Genomic DNA, 23,819 nt, shown 5'->3' with positions numbered 1-23,819 from the left:
TCTGCTCCAGCCTTCTAGGCCTACGTCCTTGGTGACTCTTCTGATCTCCCCTTTTCTCTCCTTCCCTTAGGACTTACCAGACCCTATAGCCCTAGAGGGTAAGGACCAGATTTTATTTTAATGGGACCTTGTATCATGTGGTAGGTTCTTAATAAATGTTGAAATAATGATTGTCTACACTATCCATTTATTTGGGGCTATGATATTTACGGGTCTAATTTCCATTGGCCAGGGCCTGATTTAAGTTATTCAGGGTTCTCTCTCTCTCTCTCCCTCCCCCTCACTCTCTTTCTCTCTTTCGTACACACACACACACACACACACACACACACACACACACACACACACAGAGTCGCAAAGTCTTGTTGCATTTTTAAACTATTAAAGCTTAACACATACTGTAAGCATGTGTATATATGTGTATGTATTATGGGTATGTGTTTTATGTACACATGCACATGCATATGTTTTAATGTGTATACACATGCCTACATATATTCATGGTATAGATGCATGTGCCCATGTACATGTCTGCATATATTTTCATGTATATACACATGTACATATATATTTGTGGTATATATTGCATGTACATATATTTATCTAGAAATATGTATCCTCTATGTCTGTATATGTATATATAGGTCTAACATATAAAATATAGGTGTATATATAATGTATACATAATACATGTATACACACATATAGATGTAGATATGAAACATTGTGATGTGTGTGTGTGTGTGTGTGTAGAACCTGGGGGGTGGAGGTCATAGTGAGACAGCTGGGTACAGAAGACAGAATGCCAGACTTGAAATCCCACTTTTGACCCTTACGGAAGAAGCAGAGAACTCTGGATTTGCAATCAGGGAGATCTGTGTTCCAATCTCGCTTCCTACACGCACTAGTTTGAGGCATAACACTTCCTAAACCCTGAGCCAGTCACTTAAGTTCTCCCAGCCTCAATTTCCTTATCTGTAAAATGAGTTTTAAGAGTACTTGTCTCTCATGTCTATTGTGACTAACCGACAAAGTCCTCACTTGTGTAAGGTGCTTTGTAAACCTTAAAGTGCCGTACAGACATTGTTGTGGAGTTGTTTTAGTTGTGACTCCATTTGTGGTTTTCTTGACAAAGACACTGGAGTGGTTTGCGGCTCCCTTCTCCTGCTCATTTTACAGACTTGCCCAGAGTCACACAGATTTATCTTTGGCAGTAAATGTCCGGTCTCTGGGTCCAGTGTTCTAGCCATGGCTCCACCTGGCCGCCCATATGGAAGTTAGCTAGATTATTAGCATCCTGGTCTTGGGCAAGTTAATTAACCTTTCTGAGCCTCAATTTCCTTCAGTGGAAGATGGATATAATAATGGGTGTTGTGAAGGTCAAATGAGATATTGTGCATGTAAAGAGCTTTCCAAACCTTGAGTAGATATGTAAATGTCTGCTGTGATTATATGGTAGACCCCCACCCTCACTCCCAGAGCATAATCAGCAGGTTGCTAATGGGATTCCTTCAGGGCACAGACTGTTTGGTTTTGGTATTCACAGGGCTTATAGTAGGTACTTAACTGGTGCTAGTTGTACTTAACACAGTAGGTACTTAACTAGTGATTGCTGAATTACTCAATTTGACTGGAAAGTCAATCAACAAACATATTTTTAAAGCACCACCTAACAACCCCTGCCTTCAAGGAGCTTTATGCTTTATGAGGGAAGTCACCTAAGTAAACATAAAGTCATTTTTTGGTGGGGATGGGAATCTAGAAAAAGCCTCTTGTAGGAGCAGAGTTGAAACTTGGCTTTTTAAAGGGAGCCAGGGAGTCTGGCAGGCAGTAACCCGTTAGGAAAGGGGTGCTTTCGTTATAGGCTTGGGAGAGAGAGAAGATGCAGTGAGTGTCCTGTATGAGAAAATGCATGGAGGACAGTTTAGTTTGGACCCAGAGTCCATGAAGTAGAGTGACATATGATAATACACTAATACACCTGGGAAGGTTGGCTGGAGCAAGATTTCTCTAAGTGCCAAATTGGGGGGAGTGGGTTCTATTTGATCCTGGAGGTGGTAGGGAGTCATTGGTCCTTCTAGAGGAGGAGAGTGACATGATCACACCTATACTTTAGGAGTCTTGCTTTGGCAGGATGGATCAATCAGTCCAACAATTTTAAGTTACAAAAAGATGCCAAAAATAGCTCCTGCCTTAAAGGAATTGATAGTCTAATGAGTGGATCTGAAAGTGGAAAGACTAGATGTAGGAAGTCCAATCATGTAATTGTGGAAATATTCCAGGTTCGAGGGGAGAAGGACATGAGCTAAGGTGAGGGGAGAAAAGGAAATATCGATGAAAGGTGTGGAGGGAGAATTGATAAAATTTAATAACTAAATGGGGTCAATAACTATGAATCCAGAGTGACTGGGAGGATGGTAGGACCCTTCATGGATACTGGGAAATTCAAAAGATGGATGGTTTGGTGAAAAATACATTGGCTTCTGTTTGGAACATGTTGAGTCTAAGATATCTATGGAATATTCTTAGGAAATGTCCAGCAAATGGGCAGAGTTCAGGAGAGAGAACACAACCAGAGGGCAAGGTCATAGGGAGGCTAATGGATCCTGTGGTAGCTGATTGGGTCACAGAGAGAATTCAGAAAGGAAAGAATAGGTCCCAAAACTGAGGTCTGGGATAGACCCAAAATTGTGTTTACACATGGATGTTGAATGAACACAGGTGACTGAGGAGTGGCCAGACAGGAGGCTAACCAAGGGGGCATTGGGGGGAGGAGTGGTCATCAGTGTCACGGAGGATGATAATAATAGCTAACATTTCTATAGTGCCTGCTCTGTGCCAGGCACTGTGTTAAGAACTTGTATTATTAAAGTCCTTATAAAAATTCTTATCTCACTGGATACTCAAAACAACTTGGGGAGGAAGAAGCATATGAGGAAATTGAGGCAAACAGAGGTTAAATGACTTGCCCAGGGTCACATAGCTAGTAAGTATCTGAGGCTGGATTTGAACTCAGGTCTTCCTGACTCTAGGGGCACTGGATAGAGTGCCAGCCCTGGAGTCAGGAAAACTCATCTTCTTGACTTCAAATCCAGCCTCAGACACTTACTAGCTATTGTGAAACTGTGTCATTTAACCATTTTTGCCTCAGTTTCCTCATCTGTAAAATGAGCTGGAAAAGGAAACAGTAAACCACTTCAGTTTCTCTGCCAAGAAAACTTCCAGTGGGGTCACAATGAGTCAGACAGGATTGAACAACAATGAGAAAAGCCCCTGACTTTAGGCTCAATGCTCTAAGGACTGAGAAAAGGCCATCTGATTTGGCAGTTAAGTCACTGTTAATGAGCAGTTTTAGTTGAAGGTTGAGGTCTGAGGCCAGATTGCAAGGGGTTAAGAGCCAGAGGAGGAGGAAGGTGAGGAAGTGGTGGCAGTGGTGGTGGTGGTGGTGATGGTGGTGGTGGTGGTGAAAGTATCTGATTCTAGCCAGTTTTTTCTAGGAGTTTGGCTGGGAAAGGGAGAAGAGATATAGGACAATATCCTATGAAGCTGATAGCCTCTAGTGAGGGTTTTTGTTGGTGTCGTAGGCCGGGAGAGGGCTGGATGTAGGTAGGTGCAGAGTAGGACCCAGGAGATAAGGAAAGACTGAAGATTAGAGAGATAGGGGGATGATTTTAGGGGTAATCTGTTGGGGAAGGAAGAGAGGGTGGAACCTGGAGGGTACAAGCAAGGGTGTTGGTTAGGGAGAGAACAAGGGGGATGATGAAGGGGCTTTGAGATAAAGAGAAGGGAGAAATGGCAGCTCTTACCTCTTAATAAAATAGCAGGCCAGGGGCTCTGATGAGAGGGGGGGGAGGTGGGTGGGGTGGAAGGCTTGAGGAAAGAAGAGAGGGCTGCCCCTAGTCTTTCACCTAGAAACCAAGTCAGTAAATATTTATTAAGTACTCACTGTGAAAAGCAAGGGGCAGCTAGGTGGTGCTGTGGATGGAGTGCTGGGCCTGGAGTCAGGAGGACTGTTCAAGTTCAAGTCTGAGTTCAGACACTTACTGTGCAAGTCATTTCACCCCGTTTGCCTCAGTTTCCTCATCTGTAAGCTGGAGAAGGAAATGACAAACCACTCCAGTATCCTTGCCAAGAAAACCCCAGATGAGGTCTCTGAGAGTCTGAACTGTTGCAAGGTGATAAATACTGGAGATACAAAGGGTCCCTGCCCTCAAGGAACTCACATTCTAATGGGGAAGATAACTTGCTTACAGACTACTACCAGAGATAGGAGGAAAATGGGAAGTAATCCCCCAGGAAAATCCTAGGGACTGGGAAAGACTTCTAGCAGCAAGTGGGACCTTAGCTGAGACTGGAAGGAAAATAAAGCATAAGAAAACTGGAAAAGGGGGGGGATGGAGGGCAGGTTATGAAGAGCTTTTAAAGCCAGAGGGGAGAACTAAGTGGAAGAGTGGCACTGGAGTCAGGAAGACCTGAGTTCAAATGTGGCCTCTGGACATTTACTCACTGTGTGATCTTGGGCAAGTCACTTAACCCTCTTTGCCTTTGCCCCACAAAAAAAAAAGCCAAACAGAGGATTTTATATTTGCATTGGAAGGCATAGGGGGATGACATTGTCAGGTTTATACTTGAGGAAGATCCCTTTGGCAGCCAATGTGGGAAGAGTCTTGAGGCAGAGAGACCAGCCAGCTGATTACTTTGAAGAGGCTAGGCATAAGATGCTGAGAACCTGGGGGAGGGCATTTAGTGGGATCATCCCTCTAGAGCAGCAAGGTGGCATGGTGGATAGATTCAGAAAGACTTGAGTCTGAATCAAGTCTGGGGAACTATAGGCTCATCACTGGATCTCAGTCTGTCTCAGTTTTCCCATTTGTAAAATGAGGAGAATAACAACAGGGTTGTTGTGGAGATCAGATGGGATAACATGTAAAATGCTTGGAAAACTTAAAACACTATGGAAATGGTAGGTAGCTCTTAGAACACGAAGAGACCCTAGGGTCAAGTAGGCCTTCATTTAATGATCGGATAGGAAAATGAGACCCGGGGAGGTTGTCTTGTAAATGGCAGAGGGAGGACACCGGCTTTGGTGTTCTCTCTGTTATTTCATCACTCAGAAGTCTCTTCTTGTACTTGTACTTCTCCTGCTTTTACTATGTATTATTTCACATTATGATTGTCTCTGGGTTTTTTTTTTTTTAATCTTTCTACCAACCTGTAAACTTTACAAAGGCAGGGACTGGGTCTTACCTAAGCTTTGTGTCTCTCCCAGTGCCTGACAAATAATGATTGGCTAGAATGGAATTCTGTCTTCCACACTCTCACTTTTGCACCTGGGGCCGGGCTGCCCACATTGTGCTTGGTTAATCATATTAGGTGAGCCTGGAAAGGAGATGACTCAGAGGAACAGGAAAGTGTACCTTCCCTCAAGTATTTGAAGTACTGCCTGAAGGGAACAGGAATTGGGGAGATTATGCTCAACCCTGGAGGACTTTAGCAACCAGGCAAATATGGTGTTTTTTTTTTAAGGTAAAATTTCCTAACTGAGCTGTCCCAAAGGAGAATGGGATGCCTGGGAAGGGTGGAGGCTCCCCTCCATTGGTGGCCTCCAAGAGGAGGCTGGAAACCCACTTGCTTGATAGGTCGCAGAGTGGATTCTGGTCTAGGAATAGAATGGATTGAATGGTCACTGGGGGAGTGCTTTCTGGTTATGATGCTCTGTGATGGACACAGGTCTGGCCAGAGTCCCTCTGCCTATGTCTGAGGCCTGTGCTTCTCGCTCCCAGGTATGCCACCACGCCGACTGTCAGCAGCTCCACCGCCGTGGGCCCCTCAACCTGTGTGAGGTGTGTGACGGCAAGTTTCATAGCACCATGCACTTTGACGGGCACATCCGCTTTGACCTGCCTCCCCAAGGTGAGCTGGGTCTGGGACTTGGGAGATGGGAGAGGGGGATTCCCAGGGTGTACACCCTCATGGCTGGCTGATGGCACCATCAAGTCAGAGGGCCTATCCCTTCTAATCAAGGACTTCTTCTTGCTTGAGTCCTCCCCTCACACTGTTCCTGGAAGGGGTTTGATATATGAAGACCCTGCACTGGATCATGGTGTTGGACAGGCCAGGACTAACCAGAAATCATCAGCTGAGGATGGGAAGCAGCAGGGAGTTAGGCCTAGCCCAGGCTATCTCGGGACATGAATTTGAAGTATCATGGTGTAGTGATTAGATGACTAGAATTGGAGCCTTTATATTTCAGCTGCCTAATTCTGGGCAAATCTTTCTCTGGGCCTTGGTTTCCTCCTAAAAAGGATGGATTCATTGGCCTAGAGACTCCAGCTAAAAAAATCTATGATCCTATGATACTCTACTTACTCCCTGGACAGTTTTGTTCAGGTCACTTCCCCTATCTGGACCTCAGTTTCTCCATTTGTAAAATGAATAACTTGGATTACATCATAGCTAAGGCTCTTTCCTTTGAGTCATACAATCTTCTGAACTCCAACCTTGTCCCAGTTTAGCCAGGAAGGAAAAGAATTCTTCTGGTTTGGAGATCATATTTTTTTTTTACATTTCTTAATATTTTATTTTTTTCTCAATTACATATAAAAACAATTTCTAACATTTTAAAAAATTTTGAGTTTCAAATTCTCTCCTTCCCTCCCCCTTATTAAGAAAGCAAGCAATTTGATATAGGTTATACATGTGCAGTCATGCAAAACATATTTCCAGATTAGTCATGTTGCGAAAGAAAACACAAATTTAAAAAAAAGAACAGACATTTTTAAAAATTATGCCTTGCTCTGCATTTGGACGCCATCAGTTCTTTCTCTGGAGGTGGATAGCATTTTTTTGGAATGGATCTTGAATCTTTGTATTGCTGAGAATAGCTAAGTTTTCACAGTTGATCACCCTTACAGCCATTGCTGTTACTAAATACAATTTCTTTCTGGTTCTACTCACTTCACTTTGCATCAGTTCATGTAAGTCTTTCGAGTTTTTCTGAGAGCATCCTGCACATCATTTCTTATAGCACAATCTATCACAATTGTTCCATCACAACTTGTTCAGCCATGCCCAATTGATGGACATCCCCTCAGTTTCGAGTTCTTTGCCACTACATAAAAAGAACTGCTACAGATATTTTTGTACATGTAGGTCCTTTTCCCTTTTTAAAAATCTCTTTGGGATACAGACTTAATAGTGCTATTGCTGGGTCAAAGGTAGAGTTTTATAGTCCCTTAGATATAGTTTCAAACTGCTCTCCAGAATGGTTGGATCAGTTCACAATTCCACCAACAATGCGTTAGTTCCAATTTTCCCACGTCCCCTCCAACATTTGCCATTTTCCTTTTCTCTCATATTAGCCAATCTGATAGATGTGAAGTGGTACCTCAGAATTATTTTACTTTGGATTTTTCTAATCAATAGTGATTTAGAGCATTTTTTCATATGACTGGAGACAGTATTGATTACTTCATCTGAAAACTGGATGTAGCACATTTTAGAAAGATAAAGGATAAGCCAGAGAGTGTCCTAAGGAGGGCACCCAGGATAGGGAAAGGCCTGGAATCTATATATCCCGTTAGGATAATCTAGAAGAAATGAGACTTGGTGTGGGGGACATGACAGCTATCTTTGTGTATTTGAAGAACTAGCATGTGGAAGACTTGTTCTCCTTGGCCTCCAGGGCAGGATCAAGAGGAGTTGGAGATACATGGGACAGAACACTGGTTCTGGACTTAGAGGACTTGGGTTCTGATCCTGCCCAAATCTCTTTGATGGGCAAGCTCACCTACCTTTCTGACTCTGGTTCTTCCTCTGTGGAATGTGGATGTTGGATTTCCCTGCTCCAAATCAATAATCCTCGGATGCTTTGGAAGTTGAATGAAAGAAAAACTTCCTATTAATGTTGTAGAAAGAAGAGGCCTGGGTAGCACCTTCCCCCTCAATGGAAGCCTCAGCAAAGGTTGAGTGACCACCTTCCTGGTGTGTTGTAGAGAGAGCTAGGAGTGGATCTGGAAGAAGATCTGAAGTCTTTTTTCATTAAGACACCCAGAAATCAATACCACCCTCCTTGCCTGTGCAAGGCTGAACACAAGGGCATCTTGTCTGAGAGGCCTGGGAGTCAGGAAAACCTGAGTTCAAATCCAGCCACAGATGCTTTACTAGCCATATGACCCGGGACAAGTCACTTAACCTTTGTTTGCCTCAGTTTTCTCATCTATAAAATAGTCACAATAATGGCACCTACCTCCTAGAGTTGTCATGAGGATCAAACAAGATTGTACTCGTAATGTGCTTAGCACAGTGCCTGGCACATAATAGGTGCTACACAAATGTTAGTCATAATAATAAAGTACTGGAGTCGGGATGACCTGAGTTCAAATCCCACCTCAGACACTTACCAGCTGAGTGACCCTGGGCAAGTTTCCTCATCTGTAAACCAGGGGAAATAATAATATCTATCCTCTTTCAGTTGTGAGGATCAAATGAGATAATGTATTTTATGAACATCGAAGCACTTTGGATCCAAGACAATTTTGAAAGACTCCTGATGAAAAATGCCATCCACATCCAGAGAAAGAACTGTGGAATCTGAATGCAGACCGAAACATACTATTTTCTCCCTCATGGTTTTCCCCTTTTGTCTTTAACAACATGACTAATGTGGAAATGTGTTTAACATGATTGTACATGTATAGCCTCTATCAGATTGCATGCTGTCTTGGGGAGGGGGGAAGGAAAGGAGGGAGGGAGAAAAATTTGGAACTCAAAATCTTAAAAAAGTGAATGTTGAGAACTATCTAATTGGAAAAAAATAAAATACTATTAGGTAAAAAAACAGGAAATGTCAGATATAATTATCATAGAGTAGAGACTTGGGGGTCATGAGATTAGTCACAGACATTCAGCCACCTGTGACCAAGGTGGCAAGGGAGGAGTTCACCTTTTCCTATTTCTCCTTCCTTTGTTTCCTCAGGCTCCATCCTGGCCCGGAACGTCTCCACAAGGTCATGCCCGCCCCGAACCAGTCCAGCTTCAGACCTGGAAGAGGACGATGAAGGGTTAATGGACAGCAAAGGGTAGGACTGGGACAGTGGAGGGTAAGGGAGGGTGGGACAGCCTCCCCAGGTCTAGCCAGAAGACTAGATTCCAGGATTCCACTGGCCTCAGCTGCTGATTCTGCCTCTAAGGTGCCTAGGACAGGTTTCTTCTCTGGGCCTCAGGGAAAATGCTTGATGACTTTTGGAGGAGACTGGCCCTAATGAAGTCTCCCCTGACCTGGGAGAGTTGGGGAAGGGGAGAAATGGGGGAGGAGGGGGCACCTCTCCTAGCCTCTAGCTAACTAGCTGAGAATAGGCAGTGTGGACCAAAGGAAGCAGTCTGGGGTTGGAATTCCAGATCTGCTTCTCACCAAAATTTTAGACCAGAAGGGGCCCCTGAACCTCTCTTTTTATAGATGAGAAAAATGAGAGACAGTGACCTACTCAAAGGCACACAGCCAGCAGAACTCACTACCTGTGGGACCATTAGGCAAATCATCTCAGTGCTCTGGGTCTCAGTTTTCTCATCTGTAGAATAAGGACCTTGGAATAAGACAGCCCTCCAGCTTCAAATCCAGTGATACTGGGACGGTGTTTAAATGGGGCATTATTCTTCCATTAGCCACTAGAGGGCGTGCCTATACTCAAGCCAGGACCTGGCTTTGCTCTCCCCAATCCTGGGCAGTTGGGGGGATGGGACAGGAAGGGTGTTTTTGGAGTCCCAACTTCTCTGTCCAGGGCTCTGGGGCTGGCCTTGCCCTCATTCCCCAGGCCTATTGGGAGAGCTTTCCTCCCTGATCTCTACCCCTACTCCATTTGCTGCCCCACAGGGAGCGGAAAGGTTCAGGTCTGAAGCTGGCAAAGAAGAAAGCTCGGAGGAGGCACACAGATGTAAGGAGCCCCTCTTAGTGGCTGGGGGAGATTCAGAGCTGCTGGGCGTCAGACTCCCATGCTCCCTTTCCCTGGGACATATAGCCCGTTCCTCCCCTCCTGCAGCCTGGGAATGCCCTGTACCCACGTATGCATACATTCATCAGCATGTGTTCCCTTTCCCCCTTTCCTTCAGGACTGTAGGGGGATGCTTCTAGCCAGATGTGGGAAGGGGGGGATGGACTGGAGAGGGGAGATTTGGCATGGATCACTTCGTGTAGAGTCGTAATGAGGGTGAACTATCAGGGCTACGCTGCAGAGAGGGGGAATGCCAACAGAACCGTCTAGAAATTAGTGTCCTTCCCTGCCTCACGCCAGTGCCTTTGATTGGCACCACCTTGTTGGAGTGGTGATGCCTCTCTTCTGCGTGTTAGACTGTTGTTTCGCCCCCCAGTGGCCATTGACCCCACAGCAGCTTCAGGTCCTTCAGCAGTTTAGAAATGGTATATCATTCCAGGACAAGGTCCTTCTCCCCACGCAGTTCACAAGCCCGCTCCCTATCTCAGGGAGTGGTCAGGACATCCTCTAGCTCTGTGTCTTCCCTGCTAGGACCCCAGCAAGGAGTGCTTCACCCTGAAATTCGACCTGAATGTTGACATTGAGACAGAGATCGTCCCTGCTATGAAGAAGAAATCTTTAGGGTAGGGCCCTGGTGTGGCCTTCTGTGTCTGGGAGGTTGCCATGGGGTGTGCATGTGGGCATCTTTCCTGTCTCTTTCCTCATGCTTCTCACTTTAGTAGTCTTTTAACTGAATTGGAAAAAAATCTCAAGTGTCAAGTGCTAGGTTGGATGCTGAAGCTACAGAAATAGTAGTGGGGGTTAGATGAGGAAAGGGTTGGGGCAGTCTTCCTCTTCTATAAAATCAGGGTGGGTTGGATTGGATGCTTTCCTTTCCAGTTCTGAATCTGCAGTCCTGCAGCCTTTGAACCTGTTGAATGGGGGCTGGGGGGAGGTGTGGGTTTGGGGTTCAGGGATGGAGGTAGGGCATTGAGCATTGAGGTCAGGGTCAATAACATGGTGGTTCCCTTGTGGCAGGGAAGTGTTGCTGCCTGTGTTTGAGAGAAAGGGCATTGAGCTCAACAAAGTGGATATCTACTTAGACCAGTCCAATACGCCCCTCTCCCTCCATTTTGAAGCCTACAGGTTTGGGGGTCACTACCTGAGGGTCAAAGGTGAGCAGAGGGCTTGACCCTGGGAGGGGAGGCTTCCATTGGCTGGCACCTGGCCCCATGATCATGCTAATTTCCTATCTCCTGCTTGAGGGTTTAAGGAATAAGGAGATGGGAGAGCAGAGAGAAAGTCAAGGAGAGAGAAGAGAGGGGAGAGGAGACCAGAATGGTGATGAAAAGTGCATTCTGGACTCAGAATCAAGTGTGTCCTGGGTTTAAATTCTTCCTCTGAGAGGATTTAAATGCTCCTTCTTTCTGGATGACCCTGAGTCTCAGTTTCATCTGTAAAATAGGGATGCTAATTCTTGCACTGGCTCTGCCCCCAAAGCTCCCTGAGGGAAGTCACTTGGTAAATCTCTAGAAATGTGGGCTGTTATTATTGTAGTGATGGGACTGGGGGTGGGGGGAGGGACTCCTTTCTTCTAGTCTGCGTGTGAGGTTTAGTCTAGTCTAGTCCGAGGCTATGGGGCTGGTGTCCAGTAAAATCTCTTTAACCCTTCCTCAGCCAAACCTGGAGATGAGATGAAGGTGGAGCTAGCAGTGAAGGATTTCAAATCTTTAAGCTTACCCATTCCTGGGCTTCCTGCCTCTGACCGAGCCGACCAGCAGGCTCGACGGGAGAGCCTGGACATTCTGGTGAGGGGGTGAGGCTGTGGAGAGTGGGAGGCTGGAGGGACCAAAGAAGAGGACCGTCAGCAGGGTCTTTAGCTTATCACCTGGGCTACTGTGGGCAAGTCAGTTGAATTCTCTGGGCCTCAGTTTCCTCATCTGTAAGATGAGGGTATTGGAGGAGGTGACCTCAAAGGTCCATCAGCTCTAAATCTGTGAGCCCCCTTTTTTCTTCCCTAGGCAAGACATCTCAGGGTCACAAGGGTAAGACTGCAGGGTGGATAATAGAGACTGTATGGGATGCCTCAGACCTAGTGGGCCCTGACTTCATTCTTGCACCCTCATCTTAGGCCCCCAGCCGAAGGCGTAAGAACATGACAGAGTTCCTGGGGGACACCAGCATCCCTGTACTAGAAGCCTCAGTATCATCTAGCAGCTCTCTGCCCAGCAATGGCATTGATACCTGGAAGAACCGGGCAGCCAGTCGCTTCAGCGGCCTCTTCAGCTCTGGCCCTAGCGGGAGCTCTTTTGGCAGGGTACATGGTCCTGTTCCTCTGCTGACTCCTTCTTGGGTCCTGGGAATGTGGGGGAAGGTCCAACTTTCTTCCTCCTTTGGCAGGGAACTGGTCTTCTGCCTCTCTGCTTAATCCTGGGGTCCCTGCTTGGGGTCCTGGGCATGGGATAAGGTCCAACTTTTTTCTAGAACTTTCCTTCAGCTCATTGGATGGCAGAAGACCTTATTCCTGTGGCAGGTCTCTTTGACCTTGACCACTCTGTCCCGTCCCCAGGAGGTCGACAAGATGGAGCAGCTGGAAAGCAAGCTTCACTCCTACAGTCTCTTTGGCCTGCCCAGGCTGCCCCAGCAACTACGCTTTGACCACGACTCTTGGGAAGAGGAGGAGGTAGAGGAAGACGCTGACCTGGTCCTAGAGGACAGCTGGCAGGAGCTCATAGATGGAGCAGAGGTGATTAGGGGTGCCTGGGATGCCACCCCGAACCCAGGCACTCCCACTGACTCCTCTAGGTTCTGGGAGATCTAGCAGGATTCCACCTGGTCCCTGCAGGGCTTGGCCAGATTTCACCGTGCCCCTCCATCCGCAGCTCTGTCCCTTCCAGTCTCCTCATCCCACCACATAACGAGGGTAGGACACTTCAATTTTGCAAAGTATTTTCAGTCTGTTCTCTCCTGTGATCTTCACATTGACCCTGGAAGAGATAACCAGCAGATGTCATCATTCTCATTTTAAGGATAGGGCTTAAAGAGTTGTGATTTATCCAAGGTCATATCGCTAATTATAAGTTAACATGATACAGTGGTGTCCTGTTGACCTGGGTTCGTATCCTGCCTCTGGCGCTGAGCCTCAGTTTCCTTATCTGTGAGATGGGGATTAAGGGGATGACAGTGATAGAGTCTACCTCACAAGGTTCAGATGTGAGGATCCAATGAGATGAAGCCTGTAAAACATGTTCCATGAACTGTCATTATTATCCTCATTATCCTAATTGCTGCTGTTTTGGTGTAATCAACATGATTTTTATTTTTATTTAATCAACAAACTTCCAGGAGTCTGTTCCCAGTTCCTCCAGCTGCTAATACGTTCTCCTCAGAGATATCTTCCCTGTGTATAGCTTATGTGTTCCTAGCTATTTATATCTTATCTCCCCTACTAGAATGGAAGTTGGCATTTAATCATTCAATAAGCAATTATTGGGGCAGTTAGGTGGTGCAGTGGGTAGAGCAGGAGGATCTGAGTTCAAATCTGGCCTCAGACACTTACTAGCTGGGTGATCCTGAACAAATTACCTAAGCTTGATTGCCCCAAAAGAAAAAAAAAGAGAAATCTAAGCAATTTAAGACGTTTACTGTGTGGTTCCAGAGCCCCCTAGGGGCCAGGCACCATGCTAAAGAAGGAAAGAAAAAGATCACATGCTGTCAAATTATTATTAGAAGACACCAGCTATGTGACCTTAGTTCTTTAATTCCTTATCTCTGGGTCTCAGTTTCCTTATCTGTACAATTCAGGAGAGGGATATGAGTCAGAAAGCATTTCCTGAGTTTTATTACATTCTGAGCACTAGAGCAAAGCTTAGAAGTAGATTCCATTAGGATGCCAGTGCCTCTGCCAGTGTAGGTCAGTGCCTCCTCCATCTAGACTTGCCTAGGACAGTGAGGGGTTAATTGACTTGCCCAGGGTCACATAGCTAGCACGTGTCAGAGGCTGGATTTGAACTCACATCTTTTTTTTCCCTTCCCTCCCACATCTTCCCCTCTCCCTCCCCAAGACAGTGCAATTTTATATAGTTCTACACATACATTCTTATTAAATACATTTTTACCTTAGTCGTGTTGCATAGAAGAATTAAAATGAATGGGAGAAACCATAAAACAAAACAAAACATAATATAAAAGAAAATGATCCGCTTCATTCTGCGATCCAATTCCATAGTTCTTTTTCTGGATGTGGAAGGTGTTTTGTTTCGAGTTCATTGGGAATTTTTTAAGCCCTTGCACTACAATGAGGTACTAAGTCTACCAAAATAATCCCTCTCACAACTGTGGTTGTTGCTGTGAACAAAGTTCTGGCTCTGCTCCTTTCACTCAGCCTCAGTTCGTGTAAGTCCTTCCAGGCCTCTCTGAAGTCTTCCTGTTAATCATTTCTTATAGCACAATAGTATTCCATTACATTCATATACCACAAGTTGTTGAAGCCACGTCTTCCTGGCTTTGAGAGCAGTTGTCTCACCTCTACACCATACTGCCTTCTATAAGCGGAAGCTTAGACTTAGATGAAAGGATTTCTGTGGTTCCTTACAACTCTGAACTTCTGTGGTTGCAAAACTAGACCCAACTTCCTCCTCCTAAAAATCACTAGCTCAGTCCCTAGAGCCTTGGCATCCCTTCCCATCCCACTCCACAGGTCCCCCTGGGCTCCCTCCATCTCTACCCTCCCACCTTCCATCAAGCAAGGCTTATCATTTTCTCTCTACCATCCTCCTTCCCCAGAAGCTGACCAGGAGGCAATGTCACCAACAAGAGGCGGTGTGGGAACTGTTACATACTGAGGCTTCCTATATCAAGAAACTTCGAGTTATCACTGATGTAAGAGTGTGTGTGTGTGTGTGTGTGTGTGTGTGTGTGTGTGTGTGTGTGTGTGTGTGTCGGAGTGGGGGGGGTGTCACTGGACCAACCCTTCATCCTGGTCCCCTTCCCCCAGCTCCTGCTCTTCCTAAGTATCTGGTCTGGTCCTGGTCACCACCCTTCGGATCCTCTGGATTCATCCAGTCCAGATGCCCCTCTCCCTTCACCACCTGCCCCAGGTGTGGAATTCCCCCTGATTTCCTCTCACCCTTCTTTCATCAGTTCTTGCTGAGATGAACCATTATTAGGAAATGGATAAAAACAATTTGATCTGTCTAGGCTTTTTATCTTGACTTTTTTTTTGAAACAAGTATTTTATTTTTTCCAATTAAATATAGTTTTCAACATTCATTTTTCATAAAATTTTGAGTCTCAAGTTTCTTCCCCCTTCCTCCTCCCCAGGAGGGCAGGCAGTCTGATATAGGTCATACATGGGCAATCATGTAAACATTTCCACATTTGTCACGTAGTTTATCTTAACTTTTGACTCACCATCCATCGACTTGACTGCTTGAGCTCATGGGGCACTTGTCCCCAGTCTTGAACCTGCCTGGGGTTTCCCCTTAACAGCCCCCTTCTTAGGCATCCCACATCCTCTACCAGCCCTTCCTCTCCAGAGACAAGTACACTGGTATCTGGTTCATGGGTCACCCAGGCTGAGAGGGAGTGAGCCAGACGATCCTTGTGGTTCTTTGATGACAATTGAGCCCTGGGGGACCACCCAGGGACAGGCTCAGCTGCTGCTTTGGGGGAGACTGTGCTGAAAGTCCCCTTCTCACTCTGCTTAAATCTCATGAAATTTTACAAAATTTTTTAGTGATCCTCTTCTTTGCAAACACTATTGTAGCTTTCCAGTGATCCCTCTCCCTTTAGTAGAACATCTCCTTGTAACGAATAGAGCTGAAATAAATCAACACACTGACCATGCCTGGAAATGTATGCCATATTCAGAACCTGTAGTCCACCACTTCTCTCCTAAAAGGAGGGAGCTGTGTGAGCTTCCCCAGCAGATCTTGGAAACCCTGCTTGGTCTCAGTGCTGACCAGTGGTTTTGTTTTTTTTTTTTAACATTTTGTTTCCTGTTTTCCTGCAGCTCTTCATGTGCTGCCTTTTGAACCTGCAGGAATCGGGTCTACTGTGTGAGGTGAGAGGGTCAGAAGTGAGGGAAGGATATCAGTGGGTCTGATTCCCCCTTCCTTCTCCCAGGCCATCTTCTACCTTCCTCTGTATCCCAAGCCCTTAGCACAGTACCTAGCACATAGTAGGTGCATTACTGAATGTTTAATGACTGACTGACCTGAGTGGGAGGCCTAGGGAAGAAATTGGGGAGACTTTAGGGGAATATTGGGAAAGGACCAGGGGGAGCCTGAGACATTAGAGGGTGAACTAGGGGAAAGGGGATGGTTGGGGGTGGGCTGGGACGGGGCTCAGTCAGGACCCTTCCCACAGGTGGATGTCGAACGTTTATTCAGCAATATCCAGGAGATCATTCAGCTGCACCGGGGGCTGTGGAGCAGTGTGATGGCCCCCATGCTTGACAAAGCTCGACGTAGCCGGGCCCTGCTGCAGCCTGCCGACCTCCTCAAAGGCTTCAAAATGGTAGGGGGCTCCTGGGAAAGGGGTGGGGGAACCTGCAGACAGCTTCTTCGTGTGGTTGGGGCTAGAGACCCAGAAGTCCTAAGGGTACTGATGGGGAAACTGAGGGCACCATTGGAGCCTCTGGCCTCCTGGTCAGACCCAGGTCCTCCTTGCCATCTTGAAAATTTACCTTGCCTCCTATACCCTCTTCTCCGAGCCCCCTGCCCTGCACCCCTGATTCTCTTGCTGGTTCTGGCCCTGCAGTTTGGATCCCTCTTCAAGCCTTACATCCGTTACTGCATGGAGGAGGAGGGTTGCATGGAATACATGAGGAGTCTGCTGAGAGACAATGACCTGTTCAGGGTCTATGTTACGGTGAGAGAGGGGATGAGGGGTGATGACTGATGGGAGGCCAAGAGGCGATGACTGATGGGGAGGAATGGTGGAGGATGAGGACACTGGAAAGGGTCCCCCTGAATATGTCCTGATTACAGTGGGCAGAAAAACACCAGCAATGCCAGAGGTTGAAGCTGAGTGACATGCTGGTGAAACCTCACCAGAGGCTCACAAAATATCCCTTGCTACTGAAATCAGTGCTGAAGAAGACTGATGACCCACCAACCAAGGAGGCCACTGTCACCATGGTAAGCGGGGTGTGGGCAGGAAGGAAGGGAGGTGGCCCTAGATACATAGACATGCAGCCTGGGTTTGAAGCCTCGATTTTCCTTCCCTCTTCTTCCTCCAGACTTCCCATGTGAGCCCCCTCCCCTTATTATTTCAATAACTGTCTCACTGGGGTCCCTGCCCCCATTTGCTCCTCTCTCCAGTCCTTCCTCTGCACAGTTACAAAACTGATATCTTAATCAAGCCCTTCCCCTGCTCAGGAAGTTTAAATGACTCCCTATTATCTGTGGAATCCTATCTCTAGATCTAGAAGAAGCCTCAACTGTCCTCCACTCCAACCCCCTCATTTTTCAGATGAATAAATTGACACTCGGGTAATTAAGGGACTTACCCCCAGGTCACACACATAGTAAGTAGCAAAACCAGAATTTGAGCCCAGGTCTTTCTGCTTCCAAATTTAGCAGTCTTTCCTTTGTACCCTCCCACTTTTTTCACCCAAGTCTAGATTCTTCTATTTGGAATTTAAAGCCTTTCAGTCTGGCTCCAATCTGCCTTTCCAGGCACATTACATCCCCTTCACGTGGTTCAGCAAAATGGGCTTTCTGGATGTTCCTCTCACAAAACTTCATCTCCCATCTCTGTGTCTTTGCATAGACTACCTACTGTACCCTTACCTAGAATGCTCTCTCTTTGCCTCTGTCTCTTAGAATCCTGAGTTCAGTTTAAGTATCATTTTATATAAAACCTTTCCTCATCCCTCAAGTTTCTACTGCCCTCCCCTGCCCAGTCGCTTGCTAGATGACCTTATATTTATTTTTCTTAGTAGCTATCATTTGTATAATGTCTACTATGTGCCAAGTGCTTTTCACAAATATCTTATTTGACCTTCACAACAACCTTGGGAAATAGGTACTATTATTACACTCACTTTACAGAGGAGAAAACTGAGGCAAACAGAGGTTAAGTGACTTGCCCAAGATCACACAGCTAGTTAATTGTTGGAGCCAGGATGTGAACTCAGGTCTCTCTGACTCCAGGTCCAGAGCTCCATGTACCGAGCCACCAGCTGCCTCTGAACCAGAAAGACCTGAATTCCAATCCTGCCTTAGATACATACTGGCTGTGTGGCTCTGGCAGAGATGATAAGTTAAGGTGCCAACCTGCACTAATAGGGGGAGTGTCCTAACTGGGGAGTTCCCTATATCAATGAAATCACCACATTTTATATAAACATATATATTCCTGTCTCTGCTAATATAATCTAAACCCCTTGAGAGCAGAGGGTATTTAGTTTTTTAGTTGCTATCCCAAGAGTTGGGCACATAGTGAGTACATAATAGATGTTTGCTAGGTGACTGATTGATTGATAACTCCCCCTTATTCTTTATAGATTAGCTCAGTGGAGCGGTTCATTAATCACGTCAACTCTCGAATGCGGCAGCGTCAGGAGCAGCAGCGGCTAGCAGCCATCATCAGTCGCATCGACTCCTATGAGGTGGTAGAGAGTAGTACGGACGAGGTGGATAAGGTATCTTGGCTTCCCCAGCTTGCATCCTCTCTGCCTCCCTCAGATCCACTCTGCTCCTGAGTGAGGGCCCAAAGATCTCTTCCCTCTGGCATCTCCAAGGTCTTGAGTGTTGGGCAAGAAGTGCCTAGCATGTTTGCCAAGCCCAGTTAGGTTTTATTTCTCATAAACTTCCAGAGATTCATATTTCATCTACTTAGGGAATCTGTCAATGCAGCAAATATTTCTAAAGCATTTACGTGTACATACTGGACAGATCACAACCAATCTATGGTGTTTACTTCCTTTGCATTTCCTGTCTTACCATAAGTCCCAACTATAGGAGGTGAGAACTCGGTGTTCTGGAGGCTTTGTCTTTTTCACTCGTTTGTAGTTACTGACTTAGCTGGGTGGTGCCATAGTGCAGAGAGTGCTGGGCCTGGAGTCAGGAACTCATCTTCCAGAGTTCAAATCCAGCCTCAGATACTTACTAGCTAGGTGGCCCTGGGCAAGTCATTTCACCTTGTTTGCCTCAGTTTCCTCATCCGTAAAATGAGCTAGAGAAGGAAATGGCAAACAACTCTAGGATCTTTACCAAGAAAACCCCAAATGGGCTCACGAAGAGTTAGACACAACTAAAAAATGACTAAAATCAATTACATAAAAGTTACTGATGCAAGGCTTGGGCTATCCATATATTCTTTCTCTATCCTCCATACATGAATGGCCCACCTCCTTTTCTGGCCATATGTATTCTTGTCAATATATTTTTGTGCTATGTTTTCTTCATTCATTATCATTGGTATGAGTCTGATTATATGCATTATGGATCTTTTCGTAGGAAATCGCTGGGAGAATTTTGTGTTAAAAAGCGTGAAATATCTTGAGATCTTGACCCATGGAACTTTTATTTTATCTTAACTTTGGTTTATTTTTTAAAAACTTATGGTGGTTTGTTATTTTATTTTTTCAAGCAACAAGGATCTTAAAAATTAATCTACCCCTCTCACAATTGAGCTGCTTAAAACAAAGGAAAATAAATCTTTCAAGACATAGCTACATAGTCTGGCAAAACAAATTCCTCTATTAGCCATATGTGAAATATATATTTCTTTTTGCGTTTTAAGTTGGTCACCTCTCTCTTAGGAGGTGTGTGGTATGTTTTCATTCTTTTGAACTCATGGTTTATCATTTCGTTGATCAGAGTTCTCAAACCTTTCAACATTTTTCTCTATAATGTCATTAGTCATATAACATTCATTTCCCTCTGTATCACTTCATAACAGTCTTCCTAGTTACCAATGGAATTGTCCATCTTATTATTTCTTAATGGCACAATGATATTCTATTACATTCACATACTAAAATTTGTTTAACTTTCTCAACAGGAAGATTCCTTAGGTTTCCAATTTGTGACTCCCACAGAAAGAACTACTACAAATATTTTTGTATGTATAGCTCCTTTTAAATATAAAGAAATAAAGATCTAGGACAGGGTACTTTTTTTTCTTATTACAAACAGTTTCTGAAGTATTAAAATTAGTCATTTTTGAACAATTAGTAGAATTCACTTGTGAATACATTTGGTCCTGGAGTTTTTTTGAGGGTTTTTTTATTTTTTGCTAGGAGTTAATTGATGGCTTGTTCAATTTCTTTTTCTGATATTGGGTTGTTTAAATAGTCTATTTCTTCACTTTTTAATCCAGGTAGTTCATATTTTTGTAAATATTCATACATTTCCTCTAAGAAATGTTGTGTTAGCACATAATTAAGCAATGTAATTTCTAATAATTTCCTCTTAACTGAACAATTTATTTTTCCTCTCTTTTAATCAGGTTAGCTATTTTTTGTATTAATTTTTTTAAAAATTAACTCCTGTTTTTATTAGTTCAGTAGTCTTTTTTGCTTTCAATTTTTATTAATCTCTTTAATTTTTAAAAATTTGTACTTTGCTATTTAGTTGAGTATTTCTGATTTTTGTTGAAGTTTTTTTCTTTAATTGCACTCTCAATTCATTTTCTCTTTTGTTGATGCAAGTGTTTAGAGACGTAAATTTTCTCCCTCAGAGAGACTGATATGTTTCAGTGTATTGTCTCATTATTGTCATTTCATTTGATGAAACATCTTTTGTTTTTGTTATTTGGTCTTTGGCTCACCAATTTTTTAGAATATTATTTAGTCATCAGCTACTTTAAAATTCCTTAAGGGGCATTTTTTGAGTAGAATTTTTATTGTATTATGATCAGAACATTTAGCATTTCTGTTTTTCTAAATTTTTTTAGTGAGCTTTTGTGCTCCTATTATTTGTTCAGTTTTTCCAGAGGTGCACTAAAAAGCATATTCTTTTCATATCCATTCAGTAATTGTTGTTGAATTGTTTTAGTCATGTGGGACTCTTTGTGACCTCATTTGGGGTTTTCTTGGCAAAGATACTGGAGTGGTTAGCCATTTCCTTCTCCAGTTCATTTTTTTTTTTTAACTGATGAGGAATTGAGGCAAACTGAAGGTTAAGTGACTTGTCCAGGGTCACATAGCTAATAAGTGTCTGATGGCAGATTTGAACCCACAGAGACGAGTCTTCCTGATTCCAAGCCTGACACCCTATCCACTGTGTCGCCTAGCTTCCCTATTCAGTAAACGGAGCTTTATCATCTCTAATTTTTCTAAAGTTTATTGTATTGCTTAACTGCATTCTTGTTTATCTTTTGGTTATATTTGTCTAGGTCTAGAAGGAGTACATTAACACCTCCGCTATTATAGATTTTGTGTCTACTTCTTTTATGGTTAACTTTTCCTTTAAGTATTTTGTTGCTCTTTTATTAGAAGCATATATATTCAGTATTGATGTTATCTGTTGTGCCTTAACGCATGAAGTAATTTACCTACTTATCTCTCTATCTTATTTATATGTACTGTAGCTTTATCTAAAATCATGATTACTGCTCCTTTTTTGTGTGTGTTCAGCAGAAGCATAATATATTTTACTCTAGCTCTTAACTTTATGTGAATCTTTGCTTTTCAAGTGTTTCTTATAAACAACATCCCTTTAATAGCTACTTAAAGAGGTCTATTCACTGAATGAGCATATCTTACTCAAAGAGAGAATCTGAAAAGAAAGAGCTTAGCCTAAAATGGCCAGGGTCTCCCATTGCATCCTGGGCCACCAGTTGTCCTGATGAATATCTGGCCATTGGACCCAGATGGCTCTGGAGAAGAAAGTGAGGCTGGTGACCTTGCACAGCCTTCCTTCACTCAAATCAAAATCAACTGCAAGTCATGTTATCATCTCACTGATGTCATGGTTCTCTTTGAGAATCAAGGACAAACATGCCAATAAAAAGCATATTATCGGATTCTGCCTTCTAATCTATTTCTGTTACGTTCTTCATTTTATTGGTGAGTTCATCCCATTCATATTCACAGCTATGATTTTTAATTGTATATTTCCCTTCATCCTGTCTTTTACCTCACTTTATTCCCACCTCTCCCTTTACAAGCAAGAAGGTGGTGGAAGAAAGGAAATTTACCTGAGACTTGGAATCTACGAGTGAAACAACCAGTTTGCTTTCTTTTGCAACTCTTCTCTTCTCCTTACCTCAGCTCTGATCCTAGATTTTTATTCTTTTTCCTTTTCTTTTAATCCACCCTTCATGATCCTCCCTTCACATTTGCTTATGAGTAGTCCCTTACCTATTCTCTCCTCCCTCTTAGATTCCTCTCCTTCTTATGTCTCTGTCTCCTATTTCCCTTTTGAGTTTAATTTATTTCCATACTGACATCTCTGGGTGTATATATGTATGTATGTATGTATATGTATATATATGTACATGTACATATATATACATATACATACATATACCTGTATTTCATTTCCTTTTATCTGTTTCAAATGAAAGTGAGATGTTCATTCCCTTCCTCCTGCCTTTTCTTTGATTGATTATCCTTTTCATCTTATGTACCTCAGTATTACTAAATGGTGGTCTTCCTCCTCAGTATAGTGCTCTATTCCTATTTTTGTCTTTTCCCAAGACCACTAAAATTGAACAAAACCACTTACAGACCTTCTGTCATTCTCAGAAGACATTTGTTTCTTATCCCCTTACTAACATGTAAACAATTCATCCCTTTTAATTATAAAAGCATATGTACCTTGTCCAGTTTTTTCATTTCCAAATGTCTATTCATTTCTGGTCTTTTATCAGGAATGCTTGGAAATCTGAAATTCATTATAAGTCCAAACCTGCTCCCCCCCCCATAGGATTCAACATAGTTTTTTGATGGATTTATCTCTTACTTTTTGTCGTCAAGCTTTCTTCTCCTTTATAATTTCAGTTGCTAAGTCTTGTATAATTTTTGTATAATTTGTGAGATGCTTTTTATATAATTATTTTGTATAATAAATTGTATAATTTTATATAATTACTATTGTGGCTCCTTGGTATTTAAACTCATTTTTTTAACCTGCTTATAGCACTTTTTCTTTGATGTAGAAGCTCTAGATTTTGTTTTGGCAGTTCCTGGGCGTTTTCATTTTGATGTTTCTTTCAGGAAGTGACTGGTGGATTCTTTCTGTTTTTTACTTCACATTTTATCTTAATTAAAAAAAAAGCACTGTTAAAGACGGGGAGAGAAATCTCACAGACAGAAACTGGGGGTGGGGTGGGGTGGAGAAAAACCTTTGCTTGTTTCAGAGTGCTGGACTCCTTTGCATCCCGTTTGTTTTCTCCCTTTCAGAGGTAACTTTTGCTCTGCTCTGCTCAGCCTGGTCCATTCCACTCATCCAATAATCACTTCTCCTCCTTTCCCAGCTTTTGAAGGAATTTCTCCGCCTCGATCTGACAGCTCCCATCCCTGGGACATCCCCAGATGATACTCGGCAGCTCCTTCTGGAGGGGAGCTTAAAGATGAAGGAGGGAAAAGACAGCAAGGTGAGTGGTAGCTCTGACCCACTCTCATCCCCGCAGACTCACCCAGACACCCTAAGGTCCCCTCATGTTCACTCTCTATCAGCTAGGCACTGCTGTGGGAGCAAGGAAAGCTGATGAAGGTCAGGAGGGAGCAGAGGATTTTATAGTTGGAATAGATCATTTTGGTCAACCCTATAAATCTTGGGGCACTAGGTGGCGCCATAGTACATGGAGAACTGGGCATGAAGTCAGAGAAACCCGAGTTCAGATTCAGCCTCAGACGCTTATTAGCTGTGTGACCCTGGGTAAGTCACTTAA

General features: G+C 43.9%; 1 protein-coding gene across 6 annotated transcripts in view; it reads left to right on the top strand.

Moving 5' to 3' along the window:
- The window catches only part of PLEKHG5 (pleckstrin homology and RhoGEF domain containing G5), a 110,293-nt gene that overhangs the window by 79,336 nt on the left and 7,138 nt on the right, over positions 1 to 23,819 (top strand). For 5 of the 6 annotated variants that reach the window (XM_072608719.1, XM_072608724.1, XM_072608718.1 and 2 more), the window contains 15 exons: positions 5,784 to 5,913; positions 8,978 to 9,080; positions 9,872 to 9,932; positions 10,521 to 10,612; positions 11,007 to 11,143; positions 11,646 to 11,776; positions 12,100 to 12,285; positions 12,538 to 12,714; positions 14,754 to 14,849; positions 15,982 to 16,032; positions 16,338 to 16,487; positions 16,731 to 16,841; positions 16,961 to 17,110; positions 18,481 to 18,618; positions 23,403 to 23,522. In XM_072608719.1, coding sequence (XP_072464820.1) covers positions 5,784 to 5,913; positions 8,978 to 9,080; positions 9,872 to 9,932; positions 10,521 to 10,612; positions 11,007 to 11,143; positions 11,646 to 11,776; positions 12,100 to 12,285; positions 12,538 to 12,714; positions 14,754 to 14,849; positions 15,982 to 16,032; positions 16,338 to 16,487; positions 16,731 to 16,841; positions 16,961 to 17,110; positions 18,481 to 18,618; positions 23,403 to 23,522 — 1,833 coding nt within the window. Of the gene's footprint in view, positions 1 to 5,218; positions 5,527 to 5,783; positions 5,914 to 8,977; positions 9,081 to 9,871; positions 9,933 to 10,520; positions 10,613 to 11,006; positions 11,144 to 11,645; positions 11,777 to 12,099; positions 12,286 to 12,537; positions 12,715 to 14,753; positions 14,850 to 15,981; positions 16,033 to 16,337; positions 16,488 to 16,730; positions 16,842 to 16,960; positions 17,111 to 18,480; positions 18,619 to 23,402; positions 23,523 to 23,819 lie in introns of those variants that run through there. The other variant, XM_072608723.1, reaches the window with a different exon arrangement.

This window comes from Notamacropus eugenii, chromosome 5 (assembly GCF_028372415.1).
Source record: "Notamacropus eugenii isolate mMacEug1 chromosome 5, mMacEug1.pri_v2, whole genome shotgun sequence".
NCBI classification, from domain to species: Eukaryota; Metazoa; Chordata; class Mammalia; order Diprotodontia; family Macropodidae; genus Notamacropus; species Notamacropus eugenii.
This window is presented reverse-complemented; position numbering and strand designations above follow the sequence as displayed.